At 35.1% G+C, this 20,613-nt stretch overlaps 1 protein-coding gene across 3 annotated transcripts in view; it reads left to right on the top strand.

The window, feature by feature from the left end:
- Nucleotides 1-20,613, top strand: part of LOC105479487 (collagen type XIX alpha 1 chain) — a 334,678-nt gene that overhangs the window by 147,671 nt on the left and 166,394 nt on the right. For all 3 annotated transcript variants that reach the window (XM_011737482.3, XM_011737483.3, XM_011737484.3), the window contains exons 13-14: nucleotides 4,646-4,699; nucleotides 6,304-6,339. In XM_011737482.3, the coding sequence (XP_011735784.2) occupies nucleotides 4,646-4,699; nucleotides 6,304-6,339 (90 nt within the window). The remainder of the gene's footprint in view (nucleotides 1-4,645; nucleotides 4,700-6,303; nucleotides 6,340-20,613) is intronic.

The raw sequence follows: 20,613 nt of genomic DNA, 5'->3' as shown, positions 1-20,613 counted from the left end.
CCATTGATAGGAGCACCACTGTGACACAAGGAGAAAAACTGCATTTGAGAAAAGCATTACTGATGTGTTTCTCAGAGGCTATTACAACGCCATGGCCTTAACAACATTGTACTTTGTCACAGGAAGACGTGAGTTACATGGGCCTACTTTAATGGTCATAAAAGTAGAAGCTTGACAAATGCAGTACTTCTCAATTGCATTTTATCCTATGTGAGTTAAAGCACAGTTGTTACATATCCATCAAAGTGGTATAAAGCTGAACAAGAAAGAACTATCAGTTATCCCTTAAACTTGAATTTGAAAAGTAAAAACAACATTTATTAAGTGCCTACCATGTGCTAAATGTCTCTACAACATATGGTTCTCAGAACAACCCTTCAAGAAAACTATTACTTATTACACCTGTTTTATAGGAAAGCTTACCCAACTTACCCATGATTATACATAAAAGGCAGTTCCTCTTCTGACTCTCCTGAAATCCATATCTGTGAAGTCTTAGACACCTCTAGTAGAATTAGGCATCTGTGAAATGCTTTTGTCCTACCTGCTATATACTTCAATGATAATACTCAATATTCACATCAACTTGTAATTGGCTACATCATCCCTTCATCTCCTGCCTGCCCATAGTTGATTGAACCAAGGAGAGTTACCTGATTCAACCGCCAGTACATTGCTTCCGTAGAAATTATAACTGGGATTAACTTGTTGGAATTAATCTTTAAATTTTTAAATGTATTATTCTATACCTACAAAATAATATATATAACATATATGATGGTTATAAATCATAGTTACAATGAGAACACCAATGTACCCAGAACTCAGTGTGAAAGCAAAGACATCATCCTCCACTTGGAATCTCCCTGTGTGGTTCATCGTATACTGTCCTACACTCCAGAGTTAACCATTTTTCTAAATGTTGTACCCAATATTTCCTTCCATTCTTAAAAATTATGTTTCACACTTACACATTTATAAGGAATATATAATTTAGTCTTACATGTTTGCAGATGTTCAATAATATTTGTTGAGTAAATGGATACTCAAGGTTTTTATCAGTAATTTGTTTTTTCATGTTTGTCTTTTCTCTGCATAGTTTTACACAAGCAAGAAGAGATAACCTCTTTTTAATAAATTTCTCTGCTCAGTGAATGGCATAACTTCCTAGCCAGTTACTTAAGGCAAATGCAAGCCAGCCTGGAGACTTTCCTTCTCCTCCGCTTTTGGCATATCTGCCAGTCTTGCTTCCAGCATGTGCCAACTCTGACCACTTCTCATCATCTCCACTGGCACAACCCTGTCCCGGCCATCCTGCTCTCTTTCCTGGAAAAGGTGTCATAGCCCCTTTTCTGCTCCCACTCTTGCTGCCTGTAATCTGTGTTTCACGTTGCTGCCAAAGTGGTTTGTGGGAATTTTTGTAAACATATTCACATCATGTCATTTTCCTGCTTAAAACACTTAAGTGGCTTCCCATTGCATGTAGAACAAAACCCATTTTCCTCATCATGGCCTGCAACTATTTATGTACCATGACCCCTGGCAAGCCTTGACTTAATCCCCTACTCCTTACCTATGTGCTCATGACACTCCTTTTGTCTTGGTGACCTCTGTGCTTCTTGTTCCCTCTGCCCCTACACATATTCCCAGATCATTGCATGGCCGGATCCTTTTTTTTAATGTGTGCAAATTCATGAGGTACGTAATACAAGTTAGGGTGTTTAGGTTGTCCATTTTCTGAGTGAAATACATTTTTTAAAGTATACTGATCCTACTGTGCTATCAAACATTGAATTTATTCCTTCTGTCTTACTGTATGCTTGTATCTTTTTGCCCACTTCTTTTCATTCTCCCTCTCCCCCTCACTCACCCTTTCCAGTCTTTGTTATCTATTTCTACACTTTCTACGTCCATGTATTCAATTTTTTTTTTGCTCCCACATGTAAGAACATGGAATATTTGTCTTTTTGTGCCTGGCTTACTTCACTTAACATAATGACTTTCAGTTCCATCCATGTTGCTGTAAATGACAGGACTTTGTTTTCTTATTGCTGAATAGTACTCTGTTCTGTATATATAGCACCTTTTCTTTATCCATTCATCTGTCCATGGACACAGAATGATTCCATATCTTTGCTAGGATCCTTCTGAAACAGCAAATGTCACCACCACACAAGGGCCATTTCTGACACCCCACCTGAGGTAGCCTCTCTTCTCTTTCACTTTTATCACATTCAGCCTGTTGACCTGTTTATTGTCAGCCACTCTCCTCTTATTACATGAGTTCCTTGAGGATAGGGACCTTTACCTAGTTGAATAAAAAAATTATTGACACTTGTTTTTAAAAAGTGATAAGGAAGACATTTTATTCCAGACTATTGCAACAGGGGAATTGCAATAAGGGAGACAGATCAGGTTCAACTCTAACTACAACAAGGACAAGTCGGGATTTATGGTCAATGAGTAGAGGGAAGGAGGTCACTGGATAGAAAATTACTAGGAGGAGACATCAAGGGTAGGGTGATTCTTACCAAACTGATCTAAGAATATTCTTGCTGAAGACAGGCCAAACTTAGACATCAAGGTAGGGGATGAAGAACTCGATCCCCTCAAAATTAAGGAATGGAGAACAGATTTTAAGTGTGAGAGATTCTCTCTAAACATACTTAGCAAGATTCTTGCTATAATTGAGTTGGACAGACCAAAGACAAGATGGGAGCCACAGTCTAGGTCTAGTTGAGAAGAGGGCTCGGAGAACCCTGACTAAAGTTTCGTGATGGAGAGAATCTTCATTAATTTCTTGTTCTTTTCTGTATCTCTAAAGTAGTACTAATCAATAGAAATATAATGAGAGCTACAAATTCAAGATGAATGCAAATATATTATTTTTTTCTAGTAGTCAAATTAAGAAAAGTAAAAAGGGACAGGAGAAAATACTTTTAATAATATATTTTATTTAATTCAATATATCCAACTATTATCATTTAAGCATATAATAATTTAAAATTATTAATGAGATATTTTACATTTTTTTCTTTTACCAAATATTGTAAATCTAATAGTGTTTTATACTCACAGTACAACTCAGTTCAGAGTAGTCACATTTCAAGAGTTCGAAAACTACATGTGGCTTGTGGCTACCAGTAGTACAGGTTTAAAGGCCAGAAGCAACTTCACACAAGGCATATAATAAATGTTTATTGAATAAGTAAATGAAAGAACCAGTGCATTAATAATAAATCTATTCACAGAAATGGCAAATTTCTTCTCTCAAGTGTTTACAATGTTCTGTTTCCAAGTTCTACTCTGGAAACATGTATAAACAGAGTATGTGTTGCTTGATTTGGGAAGAAATGGATATTGTAAATAATAAGACAATACTGTATCACATCTCGAATATCATTTAATTTTTCACTCATCCTTTTTCTATAAATATTCCAAGGTAATAATGGGAAAATATCATAACTATGAGTTTTATACATGAAGGCATTTATGCAACTGGAAGGTTTTTTGGCCAATTAGATATTGTTTTCATCCATTAAAAATGTTTTTGTTGAAGTATAATACCACAATTTTCACACACTGTCTGCAACAGGAATTATTTTAAGTATCCAATTTTCTTTTGTTTCTTTCACTTCATCACTGGTGTCTATGTTGAGTACAGGTGATGGCATTTGGCATTATTTATTCACTACAAAATGTCAGGGCAGTAATAGCTGGGTCTTTCAGCTGGGAACAGTAAGACACTTACACTTACTGTGCATTGTGTGGCTTCAGAATACTTCTTTTTTCTATTATTGTTTTTCCTTCATCCAGTGTGTTAAACTAAGGGAAAAAGAAGATTTTTTTTCTATTTACCATGTAGTCAGGATGTGTCTATCTAACTTTCTATGTGCATTGTGAATTCATGCAGGTGTAAAGCTGATCTCCTCCGGTACAATCTATTGTGGTAGTCTCAAAAGCTGTCATTGCTTAGTCAGATCAACTAAATGCCCATTAAAACATCCAGCAGTCCAGAGGACTTATGAAAATATTTATCTGATATTCTATCTATGTCATACATAGTTTCATTTGACATCTTTATAAATCCAGGTATAAAAGATGGGAATTAGAGAACTAGAACATACTTTAAAACAGGCAAGAGATTACATTTTAGCTCCAGTTGTATGACAGCAAAAGAATACATCTTTCATTCCTTTTCCCCTCACAATTAGATTTCTTGATAGAGACATAAAAATGTTTTTGATTTTACTCTTGAATTTTTTTGGCAAGCTTAACAAAGGCCAAATCAATGCTAAATCAGAGGTATTTACAACATCCACAAATTTAATCCAAAGTGGATACTTAAAAGCTCATATAGATCTAAATGATATTCTCCCAGATGGTGAATTAATGTAATTTTAGCAGGAAGCAAAGTTGCACAAATATGCAGTATTGAGGACTCGCGCTGATTTAATGTATCTGTGCCCACCACGGCACAGATGTTGCTTATCATTTTAGTGCCAGTTGTCTCTGTTTCTCTCTATACTACAAAAGGAAGAATGGGATTTGGAAGTTCAGTAAATTATGATTTATTTTGTTACCAATGACTTGTTAGAAATTAAAGCTTTCTGTGAACTGTGTATTGGTTATATTCTTTCTACAGGGTTTGAAAGGTGACTTGGGTCCTCGTGGTCTACCTGGCCCAAAAGGAGAAAAGGTATTGTGTTTACCCAGCCAAGCCCAACCTTTCTTTAAGAAAACTCTGCCAACCTATACAGTGACTTCTCATTGATACTGTTTATATCCTAAAAGCATTTTAAAATTAGCCAAAGGCTGTTACATTAATAGCATCTGAATAAGAATAGCCTTTTTGTTCATTTGATTAGTTTGAAAAGACTAAATGAACAATTGCTAGTTGACATTAACTTGTATTTATAAGATTTCCCTTTTCTCACCCTTGCTTAACAACATTAGGTATTCAGTCATCAAATTAACAAGTGTGACCTGTATTGGAAAACTTTGCCAATAACACTGAGCTGCTGCCATAATGGTGAGGCAAGTGGCTTTTGGAAATAAGCTAATTTTGTATCTCAGTCTTAATCTAACTATTCCATTTTCTGCCACTTTTTCTCATAAAATAAGTTATTTCATAATGACATGTTGGCAACGATCTTGAAAAGGAAATTAAGAAATAGTAAAAAGCAAGGATTGTTTTGAATAAAGTAGTTGGGTGATCCCAATTTGATGAAAATTGTATGTATATGTGTTTTGTAATGTATTTTGTTCTCCATTTTTAGCACATTTAGAAATCCTTGTCTATCTTCAATATTTATCTCTGTGTTAAAGGTGATCCTGCAAATGAGTCCCCAGTGACTGATTTAAGCCACATCAGTGTTCCTTAGCAACTGTTGGCTATTTTAATTCAATTGTTCCACAAACAATGAATACATAATGCTAAGTTTTAACTTTTGAGTTGGCTATATTGAGAAAAGAGAAAGTCCTAAAGATACTCAGTGTGAGACTGACTACAGCACCCTGGTACCCCATGCTATATAGTACATGGCCTCCATAATGTGCACCTAAATGAGAACCATAGAAAGGATGTTTGGTCTTTAATGTTTGAGAGTTCTTATGAAATAAATAAAGTTCCTGGGAAAGTAAAGCATGAAGGTGACATAGAAATTGGAAAATAGTGAACTTTTAGATGAACCATTTTTTAAAGATGTTGAATAGTTTGTTGATATATCCACCTGGAAATTTGTATTCACATAGATCAGCAAAGCAATTTTAGTGTTCAAAAATACATAAATATAGGCAAATCCTCTTACAGTTGATGGCAAATGCAATGCCAATTCAGCAGAGCTTTAGAAGAGGCCATGGGACTGCTTCTTGCAGCTGGGAGGCATGAAATGGGGAGATCCACTTATTATTTCTGCTGATCCTCATACTAACTTTGTCAGACAAATTATCTATCGCCGTGACACTTCCCAGCTGCTCCATTGGCAAGTAAACATACTTGAAAATATATTATTTCTAATTTTGGATTAGTAGACAAAAGAATAGAAAATTAGATTATTTTAGCTTTCAAAACAAGTCCTGCTGTTGCAAAAAGCATGGAGTATGTAAGGTGATTTTTATATCATGAAAGCGAAAAGGGATATGATGTATTTTCTTTATGCAGAGACTTTTATCAGGATGAAATTCTATTTTTCTATTCTTCAAGATTTATCTCTATATATTGCTTCTATCCACCTAGAAATGTATAAATAATGTGCAAAAAGGGACTAGTGGTAATTGTAACTTTTCTTTAATCTATTTTAGGGAGATACCGGACCCCCAGGACCACCAGCCTTACCCGTAAGTATTCTTGAAATCAAAATTCAAAATTGAAATCCATTATTCTGTTTATTATTCATATTACATCATGACTAAACCAGAATTTAAATCACAGAGTTAAGAATTGAAGGTGACTTCGAGTACATGTAGCCAAACCTCCACATTTTAAAGATTGGGCATCTGCCCACATCAGTGAAATACCTGACCCAAGGTCATACAGGTAGTTACAATAAAAGTCTGGAATCAGTACCTACCCTGAGCAATTTCCTCTATCCTCCATATGGCTCATAATTGTGTCTCCTAAATATTTGATTATGCACTCTTAACATCAGGTTTAACGTAAATGGAATCAGATACAGTCCTACTTGCCTTAAAAGCTGCAAAAGGACAAAACAAACTCTAATCACTCAGTGAGTAAAAACAGCTACCTATGGAACTGATAGTTACATTCTCCCAACATCATCCAAAACCATTGTTATTTTCCTCTATGATTTGCTTCTAAAATTTGCAGATGATAAAATTGCAATATTTTAGTGACAAATTTATGAGAAAAGTTTATAGTGTGCACATAATGAGATTGTTCTCAATCAAATGGTACGTCATATATTAAGCACTTAATAATAAATATATGATTCTCATATTCAGATACAATTTACTATTACAGACTTTTTTCATAGGCAATTAAAGATTCTTATTTAACTTATGAAAGACTCTAAGCCTAATGGAAAAGAAGACAGTTTTTTTTTTTTTTTAAAGATCTTCTATAGCCTGAGGTCTTTTGAATTTTATGTTGATATTACCTAGTGAGATAAATTAAGCATTTAAGTCAGTAGTATTCAAAGACCTATTCTGATTATAGAAGGTCAGATTTTAAAAAGTATTCTAGTAATCTGGACGGAGCCCTTCCCATTGGCAGAACATAGGAATCTCAAAAACTGTGTGATTTTAATAATATTTATATTTATCTTTGTACTTAAAAATCCCATTATGAAAAATATATTAATAGTGTCTTACACAAATAATCGTTACAATTCCCACATAAATGTTTTTTGATATGTAGAAAACCTAAGGAACTAAATAGGTAACTTACTTGGGGATAACTCGTTCGATTTGCAGTGGAATTTTATGCTTTAAGCTTTTATTTTAAGCATGAAAAGAAAGACTATTTGAGAGGAGGTTGTAAGTGCATTTTATTCAGTTTTTTTATACTTTGTAGAATTTTATTTTATTTTTTTAAGACGGAGTCTCGCTCTGTCACCCAGGCTGGAGTACAGTGGCATGATCTCGGCTCACTGCAACCTCCGCCTCCCAGGTTCAAGCGATTCTTCTGCCTCAGCCTCCTGAGTAGCTGGGACTACAGGTGCCCGCCACCACATCCGGCTAATTTTTGTATTTTTAGTAGAGACAGGGTTTCACCATATTGGTCAGGCTGGTCTGGAACTCCTGACCTCAGGTGATCCACCCGCCTCGGCCTCCCAAAGTGCTGGGATTACAAAGTGCTGGCCTGAGCCGCTGTGCCCAGCCTTACACTTTGTAGAATTTAAAAAAAAAAAAAAAAAAAAAAAAAATTATTTGGCAGTGATTTAGTTAAACCTGCTCTTTTCCTTAGGACACATGCCTGTTTCTCTTCAACTAAGTTATATGCAGTCATTTAGTTAAACCTGCTCATTTTATGTAAGACACATGCCTGTTTTTCTTCAACTAAGTTATATACTTACTACTCAGTTATCTGATTTCCTTGTCATTTTCAACTCAGGTTGAAAGACCGATATGCAATCTACATATATTATTTCACCTGAAATACAATTTTTGCTTCTCAATCAGAAAATTGTATTGAATTACATATATTTGGTGGATGTTTAATAGCAGCCAGCTTCTTTCTGCCAAGGAACACCTTGAAGATACCTCTCTGCACCATTCAGCTGTCAAGCACTTAGAGATTACAGGCTAATTTCATACTTGTCTAAAAATACGACAAGGAAAAAACACTATGAAATGAAATGTTTTATTTCATAAAGTAAAATATTCATATTATTGGGGTATTACTATTTTGTATGCTTGACATTACTTTCTTTACTAATATAAATTATCAACTCTTCCCTACAAAATAGGGATAAACTAAAATGAATACCAACTTACAATACATGAAATATTTAACTGATCTTATAATACAGGTTGGTACATTATTAGTTGAAATAATTTATAATAGTCTTTGAGGAAGCCCAAATGACTAACTGCATTATATTTGGATTAAATGAGGCAGTGATATATTGGAGTCAATAAACAGAGTTCATCCATAATTGTTCTCAAAACTAGCTCCACATTAAAATCTACTGAAGAATTTTAAAAAGTACCAATATTGGGGCTCCACCCCCAGAAATTCCAATTCAATCAACCTGATGTGGGACAAGTATATTTTAAAAGCTCCCTGAGTGGATCTAAATATGCAGCAGGAGTTGAGAACCGTTATTTATGGGAACTAGAATGGAAAAAGCTTTCTTCCTACTCAAAGAAATTATATTAGATTGTTGAAGAAGTCCAACTTTCATTTGAAATCCAACTTAATACATAGCAATAAAGAACTGTCTCCTTCCATTAGGGAGGCATACTAGTAAAATGAAGTTAAGATTGAACTCTGCTTCATTAAATGGAGAGAATTAGGGCTAGGAAGATACCTTTAATTACAACCTTCATCTAAATGTCCACGTACTCCTGTGGGCTTGGGTGCCTTTAATGCTTCTTAAAATTTCGTGTGTGTAGGAACACTCAGGGTCTTGTTCAGATGCATATTTTTATTCCTAAGTCTGATGTGAGATCTGAGCTTCTACATTTCTAGCAAGCCCCAAGGGAGTCAGATGCTACTGGTTGTTGCACTACACTGGTCACAAGGGCTTAGCACCCTCTTCCCAGCTAGCTGCCTTTTCCCATAGATCAGTGGTTCTCTATCGCATCCTGGCTAACATGCCATCTCTACTAAAAATACAAAAGTTAGCTGGGCATGGTGGTGTGCACCTGTAGTCTCAGCTACTCGGGAGGCTGAGTCAGGGGAATTGCTTGAACCTGGGAGGCGGAGGTTGCGGTGAGCCGAGACCGCGCCACTGCACTCCAGTCTGGCGACAGAGCGAGAGAGACTCCGTCTAAGAAAAAAAAAAAGAAGATGAATGGTTCTCTGTCTTGACTGCACATTGGAATTACCCAAGGTGCTTTAAAAATTCTGATTCCCAGACTGCACCACATACCAATAAAGCCAGAATCTCTAGGGAGGGACTCAGGCAACAGTTGTTTGAGATTTTTCCCAAGCAGTTCTAATGTGCAGCCACGCTTGAGAACTAAGGCTCTGAAAGCATGTCTAATACTCTTCTTTACAGCTTTCTCTTACAGATCTTAGCAAAATTTTGGAATTACTCATTACACTAGTATTTGTATCAAAAACACCCAGCCTGATTACTTTCAGGAGCTTCCAGGGGAGGCCAGCCTTCCTAGTCATACCTATGATTTGCTTCCTGATTACTTCATTATAGAGGATAGGTGAACGTCCATCTCCACATTTACAAGCTACTAGCAAGTCCAACAGTAATCCTTTTTGAGAAGGACAACCAGTATTGACAACTCAGGACACAGAATTCCAGAAATTCTCAAAGCACACACAGCTGAACTGCCCAGAATAACTAACGGGGAAGAGCTGAACACTTTTCCCCCTTCTGAGCCATACATTCTTTATTTGCTTTACTTTTATTCATATTTTGTTTAATAAGAAATTAAGAGAAATAGTAATTGAGCACACTGTACTACTAAGTTTACTGATGCAGGGGCAATCCTTTATGATGTTTTGGGGGAATTATTTTTTTTTTTCTCTTTGGAGACAGGGTTTCACTCTGTTGCCCAGGCGGAAGTGCAGTAGCCCCATCACAGCTCACTGTAGCCTTGACTTCATGGGCTTAAGTGGTCCACCCACTTCAGCCTCCCAAGTAGCAGGGACTACAGATGGTAGGCACCATGCCTAGCTAATTTTTTTTTTTTAAAACAGGGACAAAGTCTTGCTGTGTTGCCCAGGCTGGTCTTAAACTCCTGAGCTCAAGTGATCTACCTCCCTTGGCCTCCTAAAGTGCTGGAATTACAGGCAGGAACCACTGAGTCCAGCTGGGATTATGTTTATTGCTCTTATTTTTGTGTCCCTGTGTATTCTTGTGCTTTTGGTACTTAAAATTTTTTTTAATCACATAGAACCTGTTCATCAAAAAAGTCTGATACATAAAACCATCTATTTCATTAAATGTTACTTTTGTTGCTTATTTATGCTTTCTCTTATAACTGGTTGAGTCTATATATAATTGGGTCTCAGTGGAAGAGAGAGCATAAAGAAGTGAGGGAGACCAAGTTTAAAAAGGAGTATGAAAAGATAAAACTGAGGAAATGGTGTGAAACACGGACTGGAGTCCTAGAAACAGTTTGATTTGTTAGGTTCAGCTGCAATAGCTTTTACCCTTTGTTTCACCTCTCCCTTCCTACCTCCTGAAAGTATTCTTACTGCCAGTGACCAGTGCTTCCTCACTCTCTAATATGTAAGAAACCGATTAATAAGAAAGCCAACCAAAATGGTGCTGCAGTTTGCAAATGCCAGATGCAATGTACCCCTTTATTATTTGAGGAAATGGGACCCCATTCAAAACTCCATGGTTGAATCCCTTTGATAACATTTGAATCCTTCTATAGATTCATGTTCACAGGTCACATGGAAAATACTCCAATGTGACTGCCTTGGGGGAAAAAAATAAGAAGAAAAGAGAAATCTGAGGCCTGTAAAAATATCATGGAGGTTAAAGTGATATTTATGGCATTAATTGTCACTGACACCCTTTAACCTTTAAATACTCTGTCAATCTACTTGTCTTGAAAAAAATAGAATTATACTTTTTGTTATGACATTAATAAACTTACAAATCTTGTTTTATAGACTTTCCAGATTATTCTAACAACAAAAGATCAAGAAATAAATTCAAGAACAAATTTGTGAATCTAGAGTGTCTAGAAAGTATTTTGTAAAACAGTGGCCAAGAAGCTTCCCTTAATACTTTTTTTAAACAAAATTTCATCTAGAGATATGGAAAAAAGAAAGGAAACACTTTCAGCCCAGAAGGTGGGAATGTGGTTGAATTACACACACAAAAAAAGAAAGACTAAAAATCCATGCTTGCCACCATAAACCCACCTTCATGTATGTCTTGCTAGGAATATTTTCAGCAAATACAACTAGTTGAAAATAAAAAATTAATGAAATATCCATTTAATGAAATATCTGATTTCTTTTCAGCCACTTTTTGGAAGATACCAAATTCACTAATTAGTTTGGTACTAACAACTATTTTGTTAACAAAATAAGCCATTATATCAGCTTATAATAATTTTAAAGTTCTAAAGAAATAAATATGGGATTCTTCTACTTGATTTAAATTAATTAACTGATTATTCCTCCCTTATCCTTTTTGTATTTCAAACTGATAACCATTTTAAAAATAATACATCTTGTTAGATTCTAAGTAATAATAATATCAATAATGAATGGTAGACATTTATTCAGTGTTATGTATTATTTAAACCAAACCTTAAACAACCCTGTGAGGTATAAAATGATTATTACCACATTGTACATAAGGGCACTGAGGACGAGAATATCTAACTTGTCCAGGGTTCACAGATGTTACATAACACAGCTAATATTCAAATGCCCATTTATCTGATTCTTAAAACCTAAGCTATTAACTTCTGCAAGCATTATTTAAATCTTGTTTAAACAGTAATTAAAAAACAAAAAAAACAGAAGTGTTCTAAACTATTACAAAAATTAAAAATTTTAAATCAGGTCAGGCATGGTGGCTCATACCTCTAATCACAGCACTTTGGGAGGCCAAGACAGGCATATCACTTGAGGTCAGGATTTTGAGACCAGCCTAGTCAACATGGTGAAACCTCGTCTCTACTAAAAATACAGAAAAAAAAAAAAAATTAGCCAGATTTGGTGATGGATGCCTGTAATCCCAGCTACTCAGGAGGCTGAAGTTGGAGATTGCTTAAACCCGGGAGGAGGTTGCAGTGAGCTGAGATTGCACTGCTGCACTCCAGCCTAGGAGACAGAGCAAGACTGTGTCTCAAATAAAATAAGATAAAATAAAATAAAATAAAATAAAATAATTCTATCTTGAAGCCAAAATTCAGTTAAATTCAAGTGCCTAGCAGAGATAGGGCAGAAGTGTAAATGTGTGATGCAGCCTAGTGTAAGATGATACAATGTGCTTGGGATTAGGGACCAGGATAGCTATGTTTATCTCAAAGTATCAAATTCAAATTAAAAACTACTTAGAGATTGATTAATGCAGAATATAAGCATACTTTGGAGATATTACAGGTTCAGTTCAGTACCATTGCAGTAAAGCAAGTCACCCATTTTTTTTGCTTTTCTAATGTATATAAAAGTTATATTTATACTATACCATATCCAAAAAATCTGCAATTTATATTGTGCAAAAACAATTTTATACATTTTAATTAAAAAATACTTTATTGCTAAAATATGCTAATGATCATCTGAGGCTTCAGCGAGTTATAATCTTTTTGCTGGTGGAGGGTCTTGCTTCCCTACTGATGGCTGCTATCTGATCAGGGTGGTAGTTGCTGAAGGTTGGGGTGGCTGTGGTAGTTTCCTAAAATAAGACGAAAATGAAGTTTGCCACATTAATTGACTTTTCCTTTCATGAAAGATTTCTCTGTAGCATGTGATGCTGTTTAGTAGCGTTTTACCCATAGAACTTCTTTTGAAATTGGAGTCAGTCCTCTCAAATGCTGCTGTTACTTTATCAACTAAATATATATAATATTTCAAATCTTCCTTGTCGTTTCAACAATGTTCACAGCATTTTCACCAGGAGTAGATTTCATCTCAGAAAAGCATTTTCTTTGTTCATCCATAAGAAGCACCTCTTCATTTATTCAAGCTTACCATGTGATTTCAGTAATTCAGCCACATCTTCAGGCTTCACTTCTAATTCTTGTTCTCTTGCTATTTCTACCACATCTGCAGTTACTTCCTCCACTTACATCTTAAACCCCTCAGAGTCGTCCGTGGAGTTTGGAATCGACGTCTTCCAAATTCCTATTAATGTTGAGATTTTGACATCCTCCATGAATCACAAATGCCTTTAATGGCATGTAGAATGTCGGTTTTCAATTTATTTTGCCCAGATTCATCAGAGGAAGCACTATCTATGGCAGCTATAGCCTTACAAAATGTATTTCTTAAATAACAAGTCTTGAAAGTCAAAATTACTCCTTCACCCATGGGCTGAAGTATGGATGTTGTGTTAGCAGGCATGAAAACGACATTCATCTCCTTGTACATCTCCATCAGAGCTCTTGGGTTACCAGAGGCATTGTCAAAGAGCAGGAATACTTTGAAAGAAATATTTTTTTCTAAGCAGTGGTATCAACAGTGGGCTTCTTCAGTAAACCATGCTATAAGCAGATATGCTGTCATCCAGGCTTTGTCATTCCATTTATAGAGCACAGGGAGGGTAAATGTAGCATAACTCTTTTTCAGAATGAGTGTTGGCTTTAACTTAAAGTCACAAACTGCATTATCCCCTAACTAGAGAGTTAGTCTTTCCTGTGAAGCTTTGAAGTCAGGCATTGACTTTTCCTCTCTACCTATGAAAGTCTCAGATGGCATCTTTAACTGCTTTGTCGACATTGAAAACCCATTGCGTGGTGTGGCTACCTTCATTGAAGATCTTGGATAACTTGCTACAGCTTTTACATCAGCACTTAATGCTTCACTTTGTACTTTTGTATACTGGAGATGGCTTATTTCCTTAAACATCATGAACCAACTTCTGCTAGCTTCAAACTTTTCTTCTGCAGCTTCCTCACCTCTCTCAGCCTTCACAGAATTAAGAGGCAAGGGCTTGCTCTGGATTAGGCTTTGATTTAAGGGAATGTTGTGGTTTAAGAAATGTTGTGGCTGTTTGGGTCTTTTATCCAGATCTTTAAGTCTTTCTTCATATCAGCAATATGGATGTTTTGCTTTCTTATCATTTGTGTATTCACTATAGTAGCACATTTAATTTCCTTCAAGAAGTTTTTCTTTGCATTCACAACTTGGCTGTTTGGCTGGAGGTACCTAGCTTTTGGTGTATCTCAGCTTTCAGTATGCTTTCCTCACTAAAGTTTAATCGTTTTTAGCTTTTAATTGAAAATGAGAGATGTGCAACTGTTCCTTTCATTCGAACACTTTGAGGCCATTGTATAGTTATTAATTGACCTAATTTCAACATTGTTGTTCTTTAGGAAATAGAGATGCCCAAGTAGAGGGAGAGGATAGAGAAATGGCTAGTCAGTGGAGCAGTCAGAACATACATTCTCTCTCTCTTCCATTTCTGAAATGCCAATGGCAGATATGTTAGATTTTTTTTTTTTTTTTTTTTTTTTTTTGAGCCAGAGTCTCGCTCTGTCGCCCGGGCTGGAGTGCAGTGGCCGGATCTTAGCTCACTGCAAGCTCCGCCTCCCAGGTTTACGCCATTCTCCTGCCCCAGCCTCCCGAGTAGCTGGGACTACAGGTGCCCGCCACCTCGCCCGGCTAGTTTTTTTTTTTGTATTTTGTAGTAGAGACGGGGTTTCACCGTGTTAGCCAGGATGGTCTCGATCTCCTGACCTCGTGATCCGCCCATCTCGGCCTCCCAAAGTGCTGGGATTACAGGCTTGAGCCACAGATATGTTAGATTTTCAACAATGTCCCACTTGTCCAAAAACTCTGTTCATTTTTTTCCCATCTAATTCCATCTTCTTGGGAATGGATCATTTCCAATAAGCCCTTGTCAAGCCTACTCTTGCTTTGTTCATTTCCATTCTGCTGTTAAGACTATCATGTGAATTTTTTAGTACAGATATATATTTTTAAGCTAGTGAAGTGTGTTTTATATTAAATAGTGTCTATTTCTCTGCTGATATTTCCTATCTTTTCATTCATTATGAGCATGTTTTCCTTCCTGACCTTGGGAATAGTTTTAATAGCTACTTTAAAATCTTTCTGGGCACGGTGGCTCATGCCTGTAATCCCAGCACTTTAGGAGGCTGAGGTGGGTGGATCACCTGAGGTTGGGAGTTTGAGACCAGCCTGACCAACATGGAGAAATGCTGTCTCAACTAAAAATACAAAAATTAGCCAGGCATGGCATGCCTGTAACCCTAGCTACTTAGGAGGTTGAGGCAGGAGAATCACTTGAAACTGGGAGGTGGAAGTTGCGGTGAGCCAAAATCGCACCACTGCACTCCAGCCTGGGCAACAAGAGCGAGACTCTGTCTCAAAACAAAACAAAACAATATATATATATATATTTTATATATATATATATAAAGATATATATTTATATATATATCTTTCTCCAATCATTCTATCATCTTAGTAGTATCAAGTTGTTCTTTGTTGATTGTCTTTTCTCCTTAGAATGGATTATGTTTTGGTGCTTACTTGTATGGCAAGTAATTTTTTATTGTATTTTGGACACTAAATTCCATTTTTTCTGAAGAGCTTTAATACATTTTTAAGGCAGGCAGTTAAATTGGCTAGACTCACATAGCAAACTCTGTTTCTCCTACAGCTGGCAACAGCTGAAATCCCAGTTTTGTTATTTTAAGCTAAGCTGAACTACTTGCAGTTTGCACTGTGTATGTTTGGTTAGGAGTCAGCCAGAGATTTGGGGAGAGCTTATATGCAGAATTTGGGACTTCCTTCCTTATTTCAGGATTTGACAAACCAACCCCACTTTACTTTACAGGAACTGCATTTGACCTAAACTCTGTCGTCAGATTTTTCAATCCAGCAAGTCTATAGGCTTTCTATTTAGCCAACCCATGACCCAGACTTGAGCCTGTCCTCAGACTAAACATCTTAAAAACAGAAAACTGACTCCATGCTGTTTAATTTTTCTAAATGTTGACTCCCCTCCAGTATCTGCCTGTTTTTGTTGAGCTTCCAGTGTCTTCACATAGTTGTTCTATATGTAGTTCAGTATTTATAGTTGTTATCTGTGAGCATGTTGATTTAATATAACTACTGGGCCATCCTGGAAGCCCCCCCTTTTTTTATATGATGCTGAATAACTTATAATTTACTTAGATATCTTGTTCCTATAAACATAAGTGAGTTAGCCTTCACATTTCTTTACTTATTCTATTGACCTTGCCTTCAAAATATATCTAGAATCTGACCAATTCTCACACCTCTGCTATTACCACTTGGTCCTAGTTACCATTATAAATCTCTTGATTATTTCAGTAGCCAATTAATGGTCTCCCTCCTTCTCCCCTTGCTCTTCTTGCATGATTTACACAAGAAGCCAGAATGTTCCTTGTCATTCTTCTTTTCGGAATCTCCAGTGTTTCCCCACATAATTAAATAAAACCCAAATTCCATACAATGGCCTACAAAGTCTTACAGGATTCAACTCCCATTGCATTTCTGACTTCATCTCATTTTCTTCTCTTTCTTTCTGATGTTACTCCACAACAAAGTGATTTTTCCAGAAAATTGCCCAATATTCTTTTTTTTTTTTTTTTTTTTTTTAAAGCAGAGTGCTGGCCAATTAGAATAAATGGATTGTTCTGATTCAGTGCACTGGTGCTGCTTGTATTTTCAGGCTTGCAGTGAAGAGTGAATGACTATTAAGTTTTAATTCCTGTGATTTGTCTAGTGAGTATGATACAAATTTAAATTAAAATAAGTCTTTAATCTATAGTTGTAGATTTTACCATGTCTTGCCTTATTCATTTTTTCATTTCTCAGCATCTTGTTAAACTCATATACGGTAAAATTTAGCATTCTTATCAATAAAAATGTGAAATAACTTGCTATAAATTTGAGACTTATGCTTTCAGTAGCACAAATGAAGCTAAATACAGTCAAATAGTGCAGTGATTCAGCTGAAATTCTCTAAGCAACTGGCTTATTAACAACAAAGAAAAATTCCCTTATAAATATGCTTTTCATATATATGTACTAACTTTTTGAAATTCTACATTTTAAAAATATCACCAAATCACATTTTTTCAAAAGGTGTTTGGGTTCTACCACATCTGGAATGGCCATATTGCTAATAACATTGTCATGTATTCAGTTGCAGTAATGATGGATTAGAAAAGGCACTTTTGAATAATCTGTTTGAAGAATGAAAATTCCTTTCTAAATTATTTAAATATATTAACAAAACTCTATTCAGAATCAGAATTTTTTAAAGATACTATATTCTGATTGTGAGAAAACATAATACTTAATGTCAAGATGACACTTAACCAGTGAGTTACTGGTAAACTTAAATTATCTCTTTTGTTGATATTTATGATTTACAAGGCAGACATATGTGAGCTAAAACCAATGCTGAATAAGAAAAATGTATTTATCATAAGTATACAAATTTATTTGATCAAATATAATATATCCAAGATCATAATGAAAATCTGATAAATGATTCTGAAATCATGAAGATGTTGACATAAAAATCCTCTATTAAAGGTACATATTTCATGGTTTAATCATGTTATTTGAATAATGGCATTTTATATTAGCTTTTCCTCTCATGTTGAAATATTAGTTGTAAATCATTACATTCAAATACTCAATCACACTAAACACAAATTCTTTGGTTATATGGCATCTGTTGTTAAAACCTTAATTTTATATAAGTGTAGTGTATCTTTATATATAACTTCATAAAATTGTATATGTTCTATAGCCTTCCTATTACATACTATTGCCAGATTCTCCTCAATTAAATAATGTAATGCTTTTTTTACAGTAAAGTTTTACTGAAATACATTACTAAGTCTTCAGAAGCAAGACAGGGACTATGAGTGAAATGAGACAGTTGGCTAACATCTCCGTCTCCTTTTCTCTTCCGGCCTTTGCATGTCATGTCAGAGGATAGACAGGTGAAGGAAGGTAGAACAGTGCTATTTCATGTAATATATCCACTAATTTTAGTTCCTAGGAAAATGGCTGTGTTGCTCTGGCCCTATCTCTTTGGGGAGTTATTAAATACTCATCCAGATGGCACCAAATGTTTATGCAGAAGCCAAAGGTTAAGTCTGTCAACAGCAGAAGTGCCTTAGACATGCTTACTAAATGATACTTAAATACCAGCTCCTTGGGGCACAGATAAATCCAGCTTAAGTGAGAAATTAGGCACAGAGAGGGTGCATAGCTTTTACTCTAAAAAAACTACCTTAAATACCATAAGCAACGGAGAGAAAATCTCAGCTGGTCATTTATAAATCAAATGACATTCAATTAGCAGATGGCCCTGATGCACAAGAGATCATATAGTATTCACATGGGGGAATCGTTGAAATAATTCTTTTTCTAAGTTGGTGTGTACAGGAAACAAAAATAATTGCTCAGTAAGTTACATGGTCCCTTTCCTCCCTTCCTCTTTTACCCACTCACTTAGTTGAATGCTTACTGTGTGCCAGATACTGTGTTAAGCACTGCAGACACAGAAACAAACAATAGTCACTGTCGTTGCATTCAGAAAACCTACGTGGTTTAAGAAAAAGCAACCAATTGGTTTAAGTTGATCATTTTAAAAATGATCATTTGTGAATTGTGTATAAAAAGTTTACAAGTATTTATACCACTGTAGTTACGTTCGTGTCATACACAGACATCTAATTATTTCAGAGAAAATTATTTTTTACCACAATTCTTGTGTTGTAATTTAAAGTTATTAACTTTAAATACATTTGAATCACAGGCTCAACTACTAAATAATGCTTTCTTATTACAATTCCTAAGCAACTATAACAATCTCTTTTTAGGTGAATAAAATAGGAAGGTTCTTGTTATATGCCCACAGAACGTAATTCCTCTTTCCATTCTGACTAGAATAAATATATGTTCTATAGCCTATATGTATTATAAATATTTATATGTACATATAAATGTATGTATTATAGCATAGTAATTAACAGGCTATTCAATTTAAGATTATTTTAAATTCCTCACATATCAAAATATGAGTTATTTAGACACTTTATGAGTTGCCTAAATTTGAATCAACACTATTAGTTTTCTAAAGTTGCATAATTTATATTTAATTCATTGTTAGTTTTCTGAAACTAGTGATCCAACTCAGTATTGGGATTTCTGAGGTACTAATCTGCCAGTGGAAAGAAGGCAGTTGAAATATTTTTAAAAATCAGTCCTTTTTTTTTTTAATTTGTGGGCAAAAGACATGTAAGGGAATTAGTTGATTAAAAGATAAGTTATTTTTCTATATTACAAAGCTACTTTTATCTACTCTGTGAAGAAATACTGGCGAGTTGATGCTTAAAACCGTGGAAATATTTATGTTTTAGCCTCAGGGAAGATTTATGTTTTGGAAGAACTTACAGACGGTTCGTTCGACATGGAGGTGATTTATATCTCTTTCATTGGATGAATAATTTGAGAATAGCTCCTTCTGCCCTTCTGTTTATAGTTTGCTTCTGTTTCAAAAGGCATTTTAAATTGTTTTCATCAAAAGTCCAAATTATGCATTTTAAACCTCAATCAGTAAAACTTTCTTTCCTAAAAGTGCTATGCATTGAAAATTTGTGACTTCTACAAAAGAATTATTTTATCTCGTGTTGAAATACTCAGCAATCTGGAAAAATAAATTAAAATGTATTTTAACTGCCATTAGAAAATTATAAAATGGGTAAGCCTTTTGAAAAATTATATGCAGCAAAGCATGTATTTATTTCAGCCATAAATCTACATTAAAATTAGTTTAATTCAATTATATTCTAAGCATTTAAAAATCTTTTGGTAATGCCTTATATTGGTGTATTAAATGGAACTAAACAATGATTGGTCTCTAAAAAGGATTAGAATTATATTAATTCCAATTAACTGCTTTTAACAAACCAAAAACCCATGCAGCTTAGCTCGGGAATTACACAGATCAAGGAACCAGGCTACCTGAGTTTGAACCTGACCATGTTTCTTGACCTTTCTGTGTCATCTATAAAATGGGATACTAATATTTTCTATTGCATACTGTTGTAGTGATGATTAAGTGAGTTAATATATGTAAAGATTTTAGAACAATGCCTGGCTTCTAGTAAATACTATTTAACTCTTAGCTATTGTTGTTATTGTTAGTTAATATGCTAAATGTGAATGGCAAAAATATCAATAGCAATGAACCTAAAGTACTTTATGAAATAATTGCTGACAAATGTTTAAAGAGCACTTTTATAAAATTACGGGGT

This window comes from Macaca nemestrina, chromosome 5 (genome assembly GCF_043159975.1).
Source record: "Macaca nemestrina isolate mMacNem1 chromosome 5, mMacNem.hap1, whole genome shotgun sequence".
Taxonomy (NCBI): domain Eukaryota; kingdom Metazoa; phylum Chordata; class Mammalia; order Primates; family Cercopithecidae; genus Macaca; species Macaca nemestrina.
The sequence above is the reverse complement of the archived record's forward strand: the minus strand, read 5'-3'. Positions and strand labels throughout refer to the sequence as shown.